Genomic DNA, 19,780 nt, shown 5'->3' with positions numbered 1-19,780 from the left:
TTTATTTTGCATACTATAAGTCATGAACTTTGATGTTACTAGATTAACTTTAACTTAACAAATTACTGTACTATATCAGTTATTTAATTCAATCCCACATTATCAAATTGTATCAATACTGTTTTCTTAAAAACAAAATACTTTGCATATAAAAACTATATTTATTATTTTTTCATAATAAATATTTGATAACTTTCAAGGAGATTAAAAGTGTTACTAATATATTCATATCTTAATACAGAGTGAAACACAGAAAAAGTATTCACATTAAAATGAATCTTTAAATGATGTGTATGATAATCTCTCATTTAACTTGGCCTCATTTAAGATTTAAAACTGAGACACCTTTAAATAGCCTCATTTCTTTAAGATTTCTTACCACTATTTAGTCGAGATATTTTAATGTATCTTACAATGTTAAATGGTAAATCTGTAAGAACTGGCTCTATTACGTATTTGTAGCGTTTGGACAACCAATATTTTGGACTGTCTACTGCTAAAACAGTTAGGATATTTTAACAGTGGCAACCATTTTAATATAAATCTAGATGTATTTTAACATATGCACAATAAATTTTAAACGAATTCCACCAAAAACATAGCTTATAATTTATTAAATTTGTAATATATACAAAGTTGGTTGTTGTTTCTAGGATTATGTTGAAATTGTCATAACACAAGTTTATATTCATCTCAAATTGAGTTAAACATGAAATATTATTGAGTGTTTACAGACAAGTACAATTGCATGAAATGTCCAAACTGCATGCATTATTTAAGTGTTGTAACCACTGATGTCTTTTGGGTAATATTTAAAAAGATTATTATCGACCATGTCTTTGCATAATCAACCACCAGTCATAAATCATTGATGTGTTGTTTTGTACAGCAGAATCATTATAAATGAAATATCACCAGCTGTATGCTAAGGTCAAAAAAATATTTGTTTGTATACTAACAATGTTTGATGGCAGGTTCCAAGGGAGTTGATGCCTTGATGGAGTCCAAATGGGGCAAGCCATTGAAGGAAGGTGAGGATCCTCTCTTCCTGACCAGGATGGATGCAGTGGAGTTTCTGGATAAGTGAGTGCAAAGCAAAAGTCCTAGTGGCATCTAGTATGTTTTTTTCCGTTCTCTTAGGACAAGAAGCTGAGAAATTGCACCTAGTCCTGAAAGGACCTTTATGCCTGCTTCCTAAGCGACAGGATCTTCTAGATGGGTAAGGTTGAGTAGGGGCTGACTCCTGTCGAGATCCATGAGGAAGGATTTTGGGCATTAATCTCAGTCATTGTATTCTTAAAGAGGAGAAGGCCAATACTTTCAAAGCTGGCAGGGATGGCACACCCTTGTGTTTAGACTAGCAACAGCCCAGAAATCCCCACTGACTCCAACACCCCAACAGTCATCCTCTGCAGTAGACTAGACCTATTGATTTATCCTTGCCCCCCAATATCTCGAAAGTTTATGTTAATGATGTGCTGGTCCTGGACATCCATAGGGTTGCCCAGAATTAAGTCACGCATCTGTGTTTTCTGTACCCAGTGTAAGTTCAACTGGAAGGTATAAACCAGCCAAATGTGGAACCTCTTGGTTGTCTAATATGGTATAATCTGGCTGTTGGTAATTAATTAACATTTTTGTTGTTCCTGGATATCTATGAATGAACCACCCAATAAAACAATCATATGGACCTATTTTATAGATGAAGTAATAATACTATCAGTTTAGGAATGTTGAGTTTTGCTCCAGTTCACCTTCCTCTTACGTGGAGCATCTGAAATCTGATTCTGCTTCAGACTTGACTCCTGAAATCTGGAGTCATGTTCATCTGAAGGTGTCCAAAAAATAGTCGGTAACAAAGAACAAAATAGTTCAGAAGTCCTAGGACAAATATTCCCAGAAAAATAGTGCAATCTAGGTGGAGGTTTGTCCTAGTCTCATCAGGTGCACAATTGAACGCACTAAAAGTTTGGCTGACACGATCCAACAGCGAGCATGGTGGAGCAACCGAGTCTTCTACACATAAAGCGGCTATGGTAAGAGGAAGGTGAAGTGGAGCAAAACTCAACATTCCTATTGAATCAGCCCTTCCCACCATAGCTGCACTATCAGTTTGAATTTCTTTCTGCATAAGATCAGAGTACACTTAAATATTATTTATTATTTTAAAATGTGGACCTAATGTTTTTCTAAAAAGAGAATAGAGTTTGTTTGTATGTGACTCATGCAAGGTTTATGTATAAAATAATATGTGTTAAAAATTAGTGTTAAAAATAGTCTTGTTAGGCATTTTAGTAGAGTGTTGCCAACATGATTCTCATGCTGCTAAAGCTCCATGGAAGTCTGCCATAGCTATTATCAGGGACTTTGACAGAATGACAAGAACACGTTTAAAATTATGTTCATTCAGGCTGCCCTTGAGCTGTGTGATCGGGAAATTTTTTTTAAGCTTTCAGTGGGGCTGTATTGTGGCCCCTATATGGAACAGACGATCACGGAGATCACGATGACGACGCAGGCTTGAATGTTGTCGGTGCAGAGCTTTCAGCGAACATCAATCTCCGATCATTTCTATTTGATGGCTCTGAAGGAGCGTGTTGATTTGTTTAGGGAAAACTATGTTGACTCTTGTCATAGAACTACAAATTCTTCGTGAACCATTCCATGTGTATAAAAAAAAAACAATTTTTACTGTGGACCTGGAAATTTTTTTAGTCCCCCAAACACGTTACTTTTAGCCTCAAAGCACAGAGTGTACAATCTTGGGCTGAAAGTAGAACATGTATAGCGTTTCCTTAAGGCAAATTGTCGGCCGTATGGACTGATGAAAAACTATCGAGGCTCGGCATTTAGATCGGTAGTTTTGAGACAGAACTGAACGTGTGTGGTGAATCCTGCCGGCTGAGAACCCTGGTTTCCCCTCCCCACAATTTCCGAGCTTTGCACAACTATGTTTATTGATCAAATTCTGCTTACTATAGGGCAATGATTGTATGTAGCCAAGAAAGGCTAGTCTCATGTCATTTGAAAACGTTGCAGACTCAAGTTATGTCAATATTCACCATTACGGTATACTAGTTGAATAAGTAATTCAACTACAAAATGAATTTCGTAAATAAAATAAAAACAATACGTGACATATTTTGTGTATATTGGACCACATTAAACTATTGTATCATTGTTGACGATAACGGCAAAATGTTTCACTAAACTTGAAAAGTTTAGACACGCTAACCTGCTAATTTACAATAGTGATCATTGACCAATGAATGAGAGGAAAAATAAGATATTGTGGTAAAGGATATTAATACATGCAGAATCTGGCTAATACGAAGTGTGCCTTTTACACGCTTTCATCTCGTTTGAAAATCTCTACAGAGGAAATTCAGTACTTCGTTACAAAGATTGAAAATCCTTCAATGAATGAATGAAAATAGACCTATTTGTCCACTTCATTATGATTTCGACTCCGCCCACTAGGTAATTTTCCACTTGCAAGAGTTTGCACATCAGCATATTACAGTTCTAAAATAGAGCTATTTAGCAGGTCATTATGTTGTTGGTAATATTACTAAATTTGTGGGTAAAGTTGCTTTTAAAATGTGAACTACTTTTAACAACAGTTAACTTTTTATACTTACACCAATAAGTAGTAGGTTTGACCAATTACTGTATTAAACACTATGAAGATATTGAAAATTAAAAAAAGAAATTTTACCCAGAAAAGTTTTCACCTTCAACTTGATTTAAAATTTAAAATGTTTACTTATCAAATAGCGTCTATATATTATATGCTTCCGCACAAATCTGTTTTTGGCCCATTTTGAGTAGAAATGTTGCTCTTAAGCTAGCACAAATTCAAGCATATGGTGACAAACTCTTTTCTTGACTTTGGCCTTGTAGCTGAATACCAAAAATTTGCCATTAATTTTTCTTCAGGTCTTATAGTTTTCCTCATTGAGGTGTCTAGTTTAGCAACAAAAAGTGTAACCATTCTCAATAACTCCAGGCAAGTGGGTTTTATCTTTCTTAAGTAGTTCCTACAGTATATTGAATAATACTGGAGTTTTGGTAGCAAATTATCATCCACATCTATCATAAAGAAAGCTTCGGCACGACTAGTCTTCACAATTATTATGGGAAAACCATGGCTCAAGCCAAACTTAAAGTTTTGTTCTCAAGGCCTGGCCTTGAGGTGTGCCATACTGAACTTTGGCCCTTGATTCAAGATTGTACTAGAAAATTTACGATTCTTCATCCATTATTATATTGCCTAGAAAGTCTAGTTCACTCTCAAACTTGTCCATTATATCACAGAAATGGCAACTCATCTATTTGTTGTCATTTATAACTTTTGGCACCAGCGTCACTCGAATGTTCATTTTGTCAAAGTTTAAATTTCATGAACCAATAATTGTGAACCATCTTATACATTTGAGGTTTTACATAAAAAAAAACGTGAATGTAGGAGATCCATTACCTTAGTCATATTTTCGTCAAAGACAATTAAAGGGTGTCCATGTATTCAAAACAGTCTTTGTAAGCCTTCTTAACCTAGTCAAGCATTTAAGAAGAAATATTGTACATGTGAGAGCAAGATTTAATTGAGTAGCACTGCTTCTGTGAATACTCCATTTTTGAGGACAGCGTTTGCACTGTTTTTTTTTTTTTCAAAGACCACAACAAAAAATCACGCTATTAAGGAGTAACTTGAACACAACAGAGCAGTCAGTCTCATTAATTTACAGGCTATAATTAAGTTACATTATTGAGAAAATTCAGCCTGTTTTAATTTTTAAACCTTTTAGTTTTAGTATGCAAACAATATTTCTCTGCACCTGTAAACTAAAAAATTGTTTTTATTAATGAATGCATTTTTACGGTGTCAGGGAAGCAGATTAACACTGAAAAAGTGAATTGTGTTTTGAAAAGTCGCATTTTCTCAATAAATGATTGCGTACTACTTAAATTATCTACATGAGTTGAATCAAAATATAAGAATTGAAAATCTATTTCAGTAAAAATAGTTTTATCACAGTTATTAATCTTGTTAGGCACCACAGCAGGTGGTAAAGCCAGTGTGAATGTCTAAAATGATGGTTATAATCATTGTTTGGTGAAATATAGATTAGTTTGATTGTTTTGAGATATAGATTAGTTATATAGATTAGTTTGAGATATCTACTTTTTCTTTATTTATCGTTGTGTTTTAGGTGTGTGGAAATTTATATATGACTATAAATTTCTCAAATAACTACACAAACAACCAGATTGTGAATAGTTTTAGAGTTGCTGTTGTTAGTATGTAATACAAGTAAAAAATTAATTAATATCGTATTTTCAGAATGTTGAGGCACAAATTCTTTCATCGGGCAAAGAAAATACCTGTGTCAGAACAGGAGCTGAAGGCGAAAATGAAGAAGAAGGTGAAAAAGGATGATAAAAAAGAAGATGAGAAAAGTGAGGAGAAAAAAAAGAAGGAGGAGGAAGCAGCTGAAAGTAGTCATGCCGAGGGGAAAGAGGGAACACAACAGGTATTGATTGGTTGAGAATTGTCAAAGGAATGTTTTAGATTAGTAAAATTATTTTACTTGAGATTTGGTAGGTATTGATCATTTGAGTGCCGCGACATTGATATATCCTGACGCAGTGAAAACGTTGTAAATTGCCATTGTCGTTTAGCTCGACTATCCATATTTATATGAGACTAGCTGTTCCCCGCGGCTTCGCACGCTTTTTGTAAGCTTTGCTCGTGTATGAGCACTTCTGGTTCAAGTGAATTATATTTCCAACGCCGATGTAGAGTTTACCTTGTTGACTTTATCAAGAAAATCTGCCAAAAGTGTATATTTATAGCCATTGTACACGTACATGTACTTAATAATAAAATGGTCTAACATTCAAGCTATAAGGCCAAACAGAAATTCATTTGAAAGACAAATATCCATAAAAACTTAGTGCCTTCACATAGTGTGTGGTTATTATACACAACTATCTCGTAATTGTAGTTTACAATGTGCAGGCGCTTTGATAACTTATATATTTTGCAGCGCCTCCTGGTGGTGAGTTACATCAATGGGTATAGCATATAAACCTTCTACGTGGAAAAATACATATACATATAAATTTTCATAATGATCGGTCAAATAGTTTCTGAGTCTATAAAGGACAAACACACAAACATTCATTTTTATATATATAGATTTAATACAGTACGCAGTTTAAATATTCAAATAGCCGCATTCAATATGTTTCAATGTATCAATTAATTTTGTTTTCTTCCTTGTAGATCTTTGGAAAGATAATTAACTATGATGTTGTTATGGTCTGTCAGCTGATGAATTTATCAAGTGCAAATTACGCATTCGACTTCATAGCACTGTTTACTTCATTGCATAAATGTGTTTAGATGTAAAAAGATCAAATCAGTGTACAATTTACATTTATTAGTGTAATAATGTATATATTGATATTTGGTTGTTTCCATGGTAACAAGCTTTTTTTGTTTTTTGTTTCCAGTATTGTTGCCAAATTCTTAAAAGTTTGATGGTCTATTGCGTTACATTAGTTTATAGTGGAAAAATATAATATTATAATATAAGAAATTTGTTTATATTTTTATGCTCTTGCACGTGGTTTTGCTAAAAATATTTTAAAATAATAAATATGAACAATTTTTAATAAAATTTAAAATTAATAAAAAAGTAAAAATTTTGTACAAAAATATATTTTAATCTATTTTTACCAGAAAAATATGTATTATATTATTTATTTTATTAAAAAAACCAAAATAATAATTATAAAAACCTGCTAAGTGGTTATTGAACAATTTCTTTTCAAAAAGCTTACAAGTATAAAAAAATAAGGACAAGGAAGTAACATAGTAGTATAGCTATGGTACTCAAAATTAAATTTAAAAATTCATGATTGACGTATTTTAATTTGGAATATTCTTACAATTACTTATAATAAAAGTGATCAAAACAAATCCCAACCAGGTTCTGTTTTCTTCCATTCTTTGTGACCTACAACTTTTCTATGTATGTAGGATGACCGAGAGAAGAAGAAAAAGAAGATTAGGCTGGAAATGCACTTGGAACAGTTTTTCCACGACGGGTTGGATGCTTACGTGTGGATATACGACCCGATACCGTTCTACTACTGGCTGTTCGGAGCACTCGTTGTGCTGGGAGCCATAGCGATCTGCATGTTCCCGTTGTGGCCTCCATCTGTCAGGTGAGTAGCAAGCTAATATCGTACATGAACCATGTTCTTGCACAACAAGACGTTAATAAGTGTTAACCTAGCCTGTCTAGGACCAAATATTTGAATTGATATTGGCAAAAATGCATGTTTGTACTAAAATATTAATAGAATTAGTTTGAAAACACATAAATTAGTCAATTTTTCAGGAGATTTTAGTCTATTTGGTTGCTCTACAATAGTGTTTGTTGCTTTCTCCAAATAATAAAAAAAATATTTTTTAGTATATTTTTACAAATTCTTTTAGTAAGAAAATAAAAAATTGTATGTCTTATTAATATTATAATTAAATATATTAAATATTTACATTACATATAATGACCATTTATTCAATTTTTATATTTCACTTTTGTGTCAGTTTTTGGATATCTTTGATATCTCAATATCACTGTCCAAGTATCTGTCTATTTCTGAAGTACGCAAATTGTCCTGTTCCATGAGATAGCGGAAGAACTAAAAACTCATTCAACCGTTGAAACACTAAACATTGACAGCGCAATACTTAGAATGCAAGTAGAACATTGAAGTAACGAAAATTGAACATATTGCAAAATGTAAACAATAACAAAACCAGCTATTAGTTGTGGTTCCAGTGTGCAAACATAAAGAATCTGAAATGGAATAATTGCTTATAAGGATGCACGAGGGTACAAAACTGTGATGTAACGGAAAAACAAACAAATACGTGATCGTTAGCGTCAATAATATTTCTACATATTCTTCCTAGATAGCAGCACATAAAAGTGTAATATCTTTTCACTGAGAAACATTACTAATGATGGACTGAATTATAAGAAATGCAAAACTGTCACAAGGCGGCAAAACAAAGTGGAAAGTGACGAGAGAGTACAAAAAAGTATTGTGACACATTCATAACTTAGTGATGCCCATCAGAGTCACTCAGAAGTGGGTTTACAAAAGATATTTTGACTATAAATCCTTTTAAAAGATGTTAAAGTGTCAAAAGTACCTGAAAACGTGAGACATTAATTTGCAAAAACTAAATGAACGTCCAAAAATAGTCTATTAATTGGAATTATAAGCAGTATGGTAATATTTAATTTACAATATTAGCAATCAGTTCAAATGTTTCCGCGAAGAGTAGTTTATTGCTGGTATAAAATAATCAGTATACAAGCAAAGCAAAGCTTTTTTTCTAAGATTGTAGAAATAAGCTAAAAATTGAAGTGAGATGAAAAAATGCTTTGTTTCTTTTTTGTTTGCATAAAAATGAATCAATGACACGTTTTAGCAATCAGTATTTGTACTGCTGATTAGCTGTTGTCCACAAATAAATTAAGCACAGAAATGCACAATAATATATATACAGGGTGTATATATATATATATATATATATATATATATATATATACACCCTATATATATATATATATGTATATATATATATATATATATTATTGTGCATATATATATATATATATATACGAGGGCCATCCGGAAAGTAGTACCCGTTTGTGAAATAAAGACACAGAAGTAAATATTAACAAATATAAACATTTTTATTGAAAAGAGCATACCTTAAACTACTTCTCCACATAATCTCCAAGCAAATTTAAGCATTTGTCATAACGTGTGACGAGTTTTTGTATTCCAGCGTCATATTCCTCCGCCGCCAGCCGATTGAAATACGTAGTCACGCCTTCTTTAAGTTCTTCATCGCTGTCAAATCTTTTTCCCGCCAAAAACTCTTTAAGTTTTGTAAGAGATGAAAATCTGAAGGGGCCAAGTCCGGGCTATACGGTGGATGGTCGAAAATTTCCCAATTGAATTGCTGCAGAAGTTGTTGTGTTATCCCCGCTGCATGAGGCCTTGGTTTTGTGCTCATCTGTAAGCATGCGAGGGACCCACCTTGCACAAATTTTTGAATAATGCAGTTGGTCTTTGAACAATTTCATGAACAATTGACGACCAGAATTGCAAAGGGATCTAAGTGCCATCTTTTAGCGCAATGGGTTTTTCACTGCAAAGCGATCTATGTCCACATGCCAATGCCCTGCAATGTAATCTGTGTTCATAAAAAACTCCTAGTAGTTGTTATAGGATGCAACAGAATGCGCTGGTAGTATGTCGGGGCGGGCTTGCAATGCATAGAGATTTAAGTGCCGTCACGTTGTCGTCCGCCCCACCACTATTCCCACCACTCCTGTTGATACAGGCGTGCTCTACCCGTCATTGCCTTTCCCTGTGTTTTTCATATTGCTTATTTTAAGTTATAAAGTTTTCTTACAATCATGGCTGACGACACCAACAATTTGAATAACAGTGCTTTTGGTGAAGATGTCAGTGAAAAGAAGCTGGCGTTTAGAGAAAAACAGAAGAAAGCAAGACTAAGTGGGAAGTCTTATATGACACTAAACAAACACACTAGGAAGGAGATAGCAGCGAAACCATTGCCTGCTGTAGAGGTAAGTGTGATAGCTTTACCGGTAGTAATGGAATTAGAAAAAGTATTCCCTTTGCCTAAATTGACACATTGCAATATGTATTATTTACGCCAACTCACCTGCTACAATTTCAATGTCCATAGCACCAACGCTAATGATGCTATAATTTGTATGTTGCACTAGGGGCAGTCAGGTAGAGGAGGGAATCAGGTAGCTTCTTGCATTACTCAGGCTATAAACTCTGGTTTACTCCCAAATCACAAGAAACATTTGGTTGTTTGGAGCGACAACTGTGCCGGCCAACTAAAAAATCGAATGCTTATTTTTCTATACCTATACATGGTAGTTAAGGGTATTTTTGAGTCTGTTCAACACAAATTTCTGCTCTCCGGCCACAGTTTTTCTGTTTCCGATAGAGACTTCGCTATTATCGAAAAAAAGTGTCGGTCAGCTAGAATGCAAGTGATGGAAGATCTACAGAAAGTTATCGAGGAAGCTAGACCCTCAAAGCCTTTCAAAGTTTTGAAAATGGCTGACCACTTTTTTGACTTTGACAAAGCAGCTTCTAGTTGCATTGATAAAAAAAAAACTAGGCATCAGTCAGATTTCCGTGATCAAAGTGGATCAAATTGAACCTGTTTTTGTATAAAAAAAATTTAACGATCTATTCCATGGGAAAGAAAGGCAAGACAATAACAGATATTGAAAATGTATTGCACAATGATTCCATACTTGGATGAAAACAACAGAAACTTCTATCGTGAGCTGTGTTAGTAAAATGAACTCTTTTTAAGGCACTTACATCCTTTTGCACTGTTAGGTAGTTTGGACTTAGGACCTTCTGCCGAAAGGAATTTATAAACTTTTTATTCAAGTAAATAGCTTTATAAAACTTGATAATAATTTTAAACATAATGTAAACAATGTATCTCAATAATTACAAAATATAAATACACATTCTTTTTGAAAATGTGAAGTTTTTTTCATTTCCTGAAAAGTTTTGTTTTTGGCACTTAGATCCCTTTGCAATTCTGGTCGTCAATTGTTCGAGAAACATTAGGGAAATGTTCACAGATGTCATCAATTGTGACGCGCCGATCGTTCCTCACAAATTCGTCTACTGACCTCAGCAGTTGATCTGTAATGACAGATGGTCTCCCTGGTCTCATCGTCGTGTGCATTCCCCCTCCCCAAGTTGAAATTACGACACCAGCGCCGAACAGATGACTCTTCCATCACATTGTCTCCATACACTTCCTTTAATTGGCGATGAATATCACAAGGTCGAACATTTCTTGCGTTGAGAAATTTTATTACAGCCCTCACTTCACAACTGGCGGCGTTTTCAATTTTTTTAAACATTATGAACTGCCACAGAAACAACACAGGCAATGCTAGCGTCACGGAACTTGTAACAGAGAAGGCAGACAAGCCACTGAAGCGATCTGACCTTGACCGGCGGCTACTCGCGTCGTCAGCGCCTCACGCGGCGGAAATGGGTACTACTTTCCGGATGGCCCTCGTATATATATACAGTATGGTAAAAAAGTCCCGGAACGGTTTAATATATTTTTTACCAATATAGATAAAGTAATGAGACTTGGTATATCAATAATAGCCATAAATGTCTAGTTTTTTAAGGTATTCAAACTTTTTTATCCCTTATGGGGAACGGCCCACGAGGAGTCAGACAAAATTCTTAAATAGCAGCATAGGTCGAGTTTTATATCAAATTAAAGGTCTTAGTTAGTAGAACACATTGCCGCAAACCGGACCTCAAAAGGTTCACTCTAACTGAAATGGCGGCATTTTAAAGTTATTCGTCATTTATCTGTGATGCGATGAATTAGTTCATCTGTGTTGGCAACATTCATTGCAACAATGGGATTTCCGGGATAGTGTATTGGTCTTGAAAACTCATTACTGTTTACATCCTTTCTATTCAGTGAAAGTTGTTTTTGACATTCCTGTTGAAAGTCCAACTGCAGGGTCATTAACTGTGTATCTTATCATTCTGAGGGTAGAATGCGTTTAGACAGGAAACTTAATTTTCCTCATGAGCTGTTACAAAGTCGATCTTAAGTTAAGATTTGTAAAGTGTAGATTGGGTTTAATTTAATTGTTAACAGTGACTAGTTGTGAATCTTGTGATAGGGATGTCTCTGACTGAGACTGAGAGATAAACCTGCTTATGATGAGGGGGTATGGTGACCGTGTACGATCATATGACGAAGTTGTGCATTTATTTAATGACACATTTCCGGACCGGCCACCAATATCAAAGTCTACCATCTGTAGAACAGTCCAACGATTTCTAGATATCGGCAATGTTAAAGACCGTCCAAGAAAGTCCGAAGACTTTCTTCGGGCATTTACGCTTTATGAAACCTCTCAGTTTTTCTCCTTGGATGTACTAAGAACAGCCTATTTTGGCCTTTTTTCAATCACACATTTCCTATGGCATTGTTTTGTGGGGTCACTCCAATGCTGTGAATGATATTCTTCTCATTCAAACAAAAGTAGTTAGAACCATCAGTAGAAGCAGCTCTCTAGAACATTGCAAACCACTTTTTATCAATCTCAAATTCATGACAGTTATTAACCTTTACATTTTTCATATACTAGTCTATACAAAATTACAAATTACAGATTTCAATACCAGACAAGATTTTCATCAACACAATACCAGGGGTAAAAACAAATTAGATCTCCCTCAGCACAGGCTAGTCAAAACCGGCAACTCTTTTAAATTCAATTGCATAACTTTTTATAATAAGCTGCCTGCATCTGCTACAATGACTCCTTTCAATATTTTTAAACTAAAGATAAGTAACTGGCTCATATGCAATCCATTCTACTCTTTAAAAGAATTTTTAGATTCTGACATAAATATCATTTTTTGATTAGTTTGATTTGTAGATTTCTGATTTTTCTATACTGTATTAGCTATAACGTAATTAACAAACCATGTGCACACTCTTCATAGATTATATTAAACCTGTTACTTGGTCATAAAATTAGTATAATTATAGTACAATATTGTAATAACTAATTTTGTTGTTGTAAATATCAGTGCTGTATATTTTGACGATGCCTATTTCATATTGTTGTGACCAATGGCTAATAAACTTCTTGATTCTTCTTGATTCTTGATTCTTGTATATCCTCATATAACATACGCGCTGAGACTGTGGGCAGCTGTTCTAAATACAAATTTGAAAGAGTACTTAGAATTCAAAAGAAAGCGGTCCAAATAGTTTCAAAATTGAAATTCAGAGATTCATGTAAAAATTCCTTCAGGAAGCTTTAATTGTTGACTTTGCCCTGTCTCTATATCCTTGTGAGGTTGTTCTGTACTGCCAATTCAAGTGTAAGTTGGTCCAAGGCAGGGATGTTTACCAATACGGGACTAGGGGCCGGGACAACATCCGTATTCAACAGCACAGAACTGCCACATTCGACCGTTTATCATCCGAGGTTGGCATTAAGTTGATAAATGAGCTCCCTGATGAGACAAAAATGTTAATGATCCTAAAAAATTCAAAGCTCGATTGAGAAAACTAATGGTATTGAGGGTGTTCTACTCTGTTGAAGAGTTTATGATGAGCCGCTAGGATTAAATTTGAAGTTAATTGAAATGAATTGGCTAGTCCTTTAGTTCTGTTCTAAATTGCAATCAGTATATCTTAAAACTGTTTAATAAGTGAAATGACGTGTATTTAAATTGATTTATACACTTCTATTTTATTTTACTACTTGTATGTTGACGATTGTATACAATTTTCTAAAATTGTGAATGCAAAATATATTATTTTATTATTATTATTTTTTAAATCTTTGTGTAGAGTTATTTTTTGTAACGCTCTCAATCATCCCAATTTGTGTAGGATGGGAGTGTATTACCTGAGCGTGGCCGCCGCTGGTTTCCTAATGTTCATCATCGCCTTGGCCATCATCCGACTGATCGTCTTCTGCCTGCTGTGGATGCTCACTGTGGGACAACACCACCTCTGGCTCTTCCCCAACCTGACTGAGGATGTGGGCTTCTTCGCATCCTTCTGGCCTCTCTATCAGGTAACTCAATGACGCAACACATCTTCGTAGTTGTCCTGTTACTCCATAATCTTACCCATCATCCAAGTGCTATAGCATTCACTCTTCCTGTTGTGGTTACTCATTTTGGAACGTCACTAGACCTAACTCTTCTACAGTCTTACTAACATGTTCACTGCTAAAAATCCCTATATAGAGTTTCCCACATGCTGAAATTTTTTAAATATATGTGTACTTACTTTTGGATAAAATATGATAGAAATATATGAAATTACTCATAAGCCACAAAAATTATCACTCTCTACCATTTTGGGAATGTGGTTACTGTGGTTACCGCTATCTCCTAAGGACAGTCTTCCTTGCCAGCCGGTAACTCTAGTTACCACTCGCACTAGGGAACGCCCTTTTTTGGCAGTGGGAATATTCCAAATGAATACATTGTAGCTAAGTAAATTGTATTTTATTCGTTTTAGACAAATATAAACAATATTTATATGAATGTAAAAATTTATAAAAATGTGAAAAAGTTTATATAAATCTCCACTAACTCACTCAAATTCAGTTATTATTTACAAATATGTGGTGATTAATTATAACAAAATATTATACTTTAATATTATATTTAAATGTTTACTTGAAATGATACAAAAAATATTGTGGTACATAAGTTTATAAACATGTATTCCAATCCGGTTGTGAGCGCTTCACGGCGTGAGTTGGTCTCGTAATCAGGATCCTCAACTTCCGAGTCCGTCTGGTACTCCACATCGTCCATGTTGTCATCCTCATCGTTTGAAATCAATACTGGCTCTGTTGTACACATAGAACTTGGTTGTTGTACACCACTTGGTCCCGGGGGAAGATCCATTGTGTTGCACAATCACTTACTACTATAAAAACTCGAAAAAAATCATTAAAAAAAATGAAAAAGTCTAATGTGAAAACGAAGTGCATAAAAACGCGGGAAAAGTACCTCCAAAGGAGTGAGAAATACGGTGTTGTGATAGCTCGAGTGCTGGCCACACACTGACCTCATTTCAGAACAAAGGCTCTGTGGTAACCAGAGTTACCGCCCTCAGCGAATGTGTTAAGGACTCGTATTCTTTCTGGCTCTTTTACTGTATAACATAACATAAGCACACACACATTTTTTTCTGAACAAATTTATAATTTTCAAAGCCTATCTTGGGAACAATAAGGCGGAGGTGTTTAGGAAACGAATGTCAGGCTTTGTAAACAATTCTAAAATTTGCTAAAATGTGTTCCTTAATAAGTTCAGTAAGGATTTTTTTTTCTTTCTAACAATAAAGATTGTAGGTAATTGGAATTTTAAAAACATTTTTGGCCAAATTACAAGAAATATTTCAAATATACCAGACTATCAAGAAAGACATGAAGTCGTCATATGTATTAAAAATAAACGGTAATGGAATAAAGCAAGCGTGAACCAGTTTCAGCTTGTAATTATCCACTTTATTTGCTAATCGAATCAATTCAAGATAAATTTAGAAAATATTTAATGTCACTTCTTCAACTCCAAATTTGTTGCAACAGTTGAAGCAGTTTGTTTTGAACAGTAATTTTGAAGAAATCCTTTGAAGTCGCATGGTAGTTATATATGAATTTTTTTTAAATATGATTAAAATTAAAATGTTGAGTCCTAAATTCACAGCATTAATTTAATGTGGTTGATTTAATTCAGTCAGTGGAGTACTGGTACAAAACCTGGTCTTGTATTCACGCAAAGTTCTTCAAATAAAATTTTGATTCACCATAGAGGAAGCAGTTGTATATAGCAAAAAGTGTTGTTTTATAATTTATTACCATATAAATATTAACCTTTCTGGTTTTACAATAAATTTTTAATTGCTGAAGCCATATATAATTATATTTTTTCAATTTTCCAGTACGAGTACAAAGGAGGTGAGAAAAAGCCCAGTAAGAAAAAGAAAAAGGATAAAGATTCTGATAATGAAGAAGAAGACAAGACCGAGAAGGAAGACGAAGAAGATGATGATGCAGAAGAAGGAGAAGATATGGAGGAAGATAGAAGTCAAGGGGAAGATGAAAACAGCGCAGAGTCAAAACTTGATGATGAAAGGTGGCTGATGATTGCTATATTGCTCTGTCTTAATTTTTAAATGTTGTAGTGTTCACAGTCATATCATGGTTTTCATATTCAGATTCAAGTTCCAGGTATTTTATTATAGAAAATTGTTCTTATGTGGTATTTGTGAACTTCACTGAGTTGGAGTAAACTATTAAATCTAAAAAATAAAATAATCATCACTAAACAATGATAAATATCCGGAAACATCCTGTTTCCTTCACAACCCTTCTATTGTCGAAAACAAACTTCATTCAAAGAATATTAAAATATCCAGGGTCCCCACCCGACCGTTGAAAAACCGTGAAACCGGGAATAAGCCGTGAATTTCGTTCACCGTGAAAAAACCTTAAATAAGCCGTGAATTTTGTTTACATACCGTGAAAATCTCTACAACTTTTGAATAAATAAAATCAACACGGGTCGTCGTCAGACGATCATATGGGAAAGTTGACCTTCGCTATTGCAAAGTAAAAAAGTAGCACGCAATGTAGGGGATAGACCACAAAGTTTGACAGGTGCTGCTATCTGAGCGATTTTACTGATAATATGGTTTATAAACAAATGAGGAAAAGGAAGGGCCGGTGGGAGATGACGCTTCCGGCTCAAATCACGTGAGGCCTGTCTTTGTCTGTCGCCAGGTTCCGGCCTTGGCTACGCTACGCGGCTGTAAAACAAGGCATTCTCTGATTGAACGCGAGATTAATAACACAATTTAATTACTTGATAGATTGTCGTTTAAATGTAAACACTTTTCGTATTGGAGTTTTATTGTATCAGATATAGTCTATTATTGTTTTCATAAAATAAAAAAAGTATACAAATCCTTAATCTAATGTAAGGAATTTTAATTACATTTTTAACTTAATTTCATTCTATTAAAATCCCTTATTTTATTTAAATATTAATGAGAAAAAATGCTATTCAGTACGATATCTATATCGTTGTGTGTAATGACTGTTAACACAATGTAATAATTATAAACAATTTTAATTTATGGTGGACAATAAATTGAATTAATTTAGGGTCTTGCGTAAATAAATAGTATAATAATGTGACGGAGCAGAACCTACACGACACATATCAATTAACGCAGCGAGACCATAACTTTATAGGCCTATATAACTGTTTTAATTACCAGTAAGGTCGTTTGAGAAAAAACAATTTTATTTTTCATCTCTTTAGATATTAAACGGTAGTGATATGCGTTTTCCTTATCAATAATACTTTTTATCATTCCTAAGCTGCATGGATATTACGAGTGTACACGGTTTAAATCTTCTATGGTGAATGTGTGTTTAAATTGTATAATGTATTAGTAAAATATTACAAATGAAACGTCATGTTATAAAAACGTTAGAAAAAAAACCATTGCATTTTTTCTAACCAAGAAACAAACAAACGTCAAGTAACTTTGTAGTGTTAAGCTTTATTACTACAAAAACTACAAATCGAGGAAGTCGTCCAAGTATAATTTTGTCGGGTTCCATACGACTACGTTAACGCTATTAATCATTTCATGCAGATGAAAAATATATCGTACAAGGTTCATTTATTGTAATGTGGTGTGCAGCGATGTTATGGTAAAAATAACCTTTGTTGTCTACTGTCAATGAGAGTGGAAGGGGAGGGGTATATCGTGTACTCCACTCCCCCATCCTCGGACAACAGCTGGTTTCATATCTCAACATGAAAGATTTGTTTCCCCAGCTCGGCACTCCAATCTTATTCTTATTGTGAGAAATTGATATAAAGATTTAAAGCTTTTCATTCAACTCATTCTGACACTTTCTCACGGAAATTCTTCTGTTGAAAGAGGCTTCTCTGTCAACAAACAGTGTATAGTTGAAAACTTGAAGGAGGAGAGTTTAGTCGCGTTGAGAAAAGTTTTGTGACGGCGTATCAGCAGCAGGAGGATTGGAGGCAATGGAAATCACTAATGAATTAGTTCATGCTGCCAAAAATTCCCACGCCCACTACTCGGAGCACTTGGCAAAACAACGAGAAGAAATGAAAGACAAAATTAATTCTGAGAAAGAGAGGAAGCAAGCTGCAATAGAAAAAAAAAGAATTGGAAGCACAAAAATTCCAGGTTTTGTCCGACGCCAGGGAAAAGGGGCAGCTGAGTTAGACGATAAGATACAGGAACTTAGCAAAAAGTGCAAATCGTAATTCACTTTTATTCTAGACATTTTTTATCAATTTCTTTATTTATGTGTACAAATATAATTTTTTTTTTTTTGTATAAACTGGTAACCAAATAACTTTTCTTATAACAAGTTGTATATAATTTTTTATACATTTAACGTTTATATGTTATTTTAATTTCAATAAAATTGCCTTTTCTTATGTACTAATTAAAATGTGAACCTGTGATTATGTGAAAATTTTCCTGTGGAAGAAATTGATCGAAATAATAATAATAATGTGTTAAACAAGAAAATAATTTAATAATCACGCAAGTGTACTTCATGGACTCAAACGAGTTAGCCTTAGCCAACGTACGAATCCTGTCACCCTGCATCTTTGTCTAACCTGTGTCAACAAAGTTCTCTTCAGATTTCAACAAACTTGTAAGTTAAAGAAAAATTTATGAGCTATGTGCATGCTAATTATATTGAAATTTGTCTTTGTCATTGCTTTGATGACTGTTATGATGATGTTTTGTAAAAATAATATGCCTTGTTATATTCATTATGTAGCAAATTGCACATAAAATCGGGGGCGCTCGCCGCTCATTGCTTGCGTCGTAACCGAAGCCTATTGTTATTTTCGTTGTTTTAGACGTTTCCGTCAATTCCTGCACGACCAATGACATCGTTAGTCCAAATGGGAAGAAGTTTTATATTGTATTTTTACCGCTCTGCCGCGTCTGTAGTGTTTACGTCTCAACTTCGCCCCCTCTCCAACACGATTTTGTTTGTACCGGTAACGTTGTTTATGAAAACTTTCCGACCTTGAATTTTAATTTTTTTAACCGTGAAAAACCGTGAATTTGAGTATTTTAGATTGAGTGGGAACCCTGATATCAGTTTCACAAATATAAAATGTGATTTCATAAATACACATGCTATACAGTATCATTATACATAATTTTGCAAAAGTTTATAACACGAAAGTGCTTGTTTTGAGTTTTAGGAGTTTTAGCTGGTAAGTCTTAATTTTTATCCATTTATCAAATGTTAGGCTAGTTAAAACCATAAATCTATAATAATTCAGTTCAAATTTTGTTTAATGTTTGGATAGATATTCTGTTTGACAATTGTTTTGTGAATGAATCAGTAAAAAACCTGTTACGGTTGTTATTATTTTTCTAAATTGGAAGCAAATAATTATTTTGCAGGCACGTAAGCAAGGCACAAGAACTTTGAATATGTGAATGTTGCGTTTTGCACAAAGCTGTTTAATAAAAATCTCTTGGAGCCGCACAATTTGCTACGATGGAACTGCTGCAACTTACGAGTTTAATAAATTTGGCGGAACAACAAATACCATCACAGTAATTAAGAAGGAAGCGAGGTGTGGTGGAACCTTAATTTTAAAAGTAGAGGCCTTAAGATTGGAAACTATACTTTAATTTGTATTGGTATTTTTTAAATTTTGTACCATTCTTAGTTTTGTTGATGTAAGAAATGTATTTACTTGTCTTGCTACACGTCGGAACACGTTGACCGTTTGTGTTGGCACCGTTGCAGGGGTGCAGGGACTGACAGAGACAGAGACTCGGAGACAGAGTCGGAAGGCAGCAGCCAGCAGTCTCAGACTGGCAAAGACTTTGAGATGGTGGACAAAGACGAGGTCAAGGATTCTTAACACAGGTGCGCTTACTCCAGGTCACTGACCTTCTTCTAACTTAGACAGCTCGGCCGTAGACTTTCCCCGATATATATCCAAATATATAAAATATAATGTTACAAATCGTTATAATTGGAATTCTATTTACATTTATATC

At 34.3% G+C, this 19,780-nt stretch overlaps 1 protein-coding gene across 1 annotated transcript in view; it reads left to right on the top strand.

Moving 5' to 3' along the window:
* The window catches only part of LOC124366389 (translocation protein SEC62), a 42,114-nt gene that overhangs the window by 18,242 nt on the left and 4,092 nt on the right, over positions 1-19,780 (top strand). Inside the window, exons 3-8 of the mRNA XM_046822909.1 lie at positions 975-1,083; positions 5,345-5,534; positions 7,049-7,236; positions 13,556-13,742; positions 15,629-15,822; positions 19,524-19,646. Of these exons, the coding sequence (XP_046678865.1) occupies positions 975-1,083; positions 5,345-5,534; positions 7,049-7,236; positions 13,556-13,742; positions 15,629-15,822; positions 19,524-19,641 (986 nt within the window). The 3' untranslated portion in view covers positions 19,642-19,646. The remainder of the gene's footprint in view (positions 1-974; positions 1,084-5,344; positions 5,535-7,048; positions 7,237-13,555; positions 13,743-15,628; positions 15,823-19,523; positions 19,647-19,780) is intronic.

Source organism: Homalodisca vitripennis, chromosome 7 (assembly GCF_021130785.1).
Source record: "Homalodisca vitripennis isolate AUS2020 chromosome 7, UT_GWSS_2.1, whole genome shotgun sequence".
Lineage (NCBI taxonomy): Eukaryota > Metazoa > Arthropoda > Insecta > Hemiptera > Cicadellidae > Homalodisca > Homalodisca vitripennis.
This window is presented reverse-complemented; position numbering and strand designations above follow the sequence as displayed.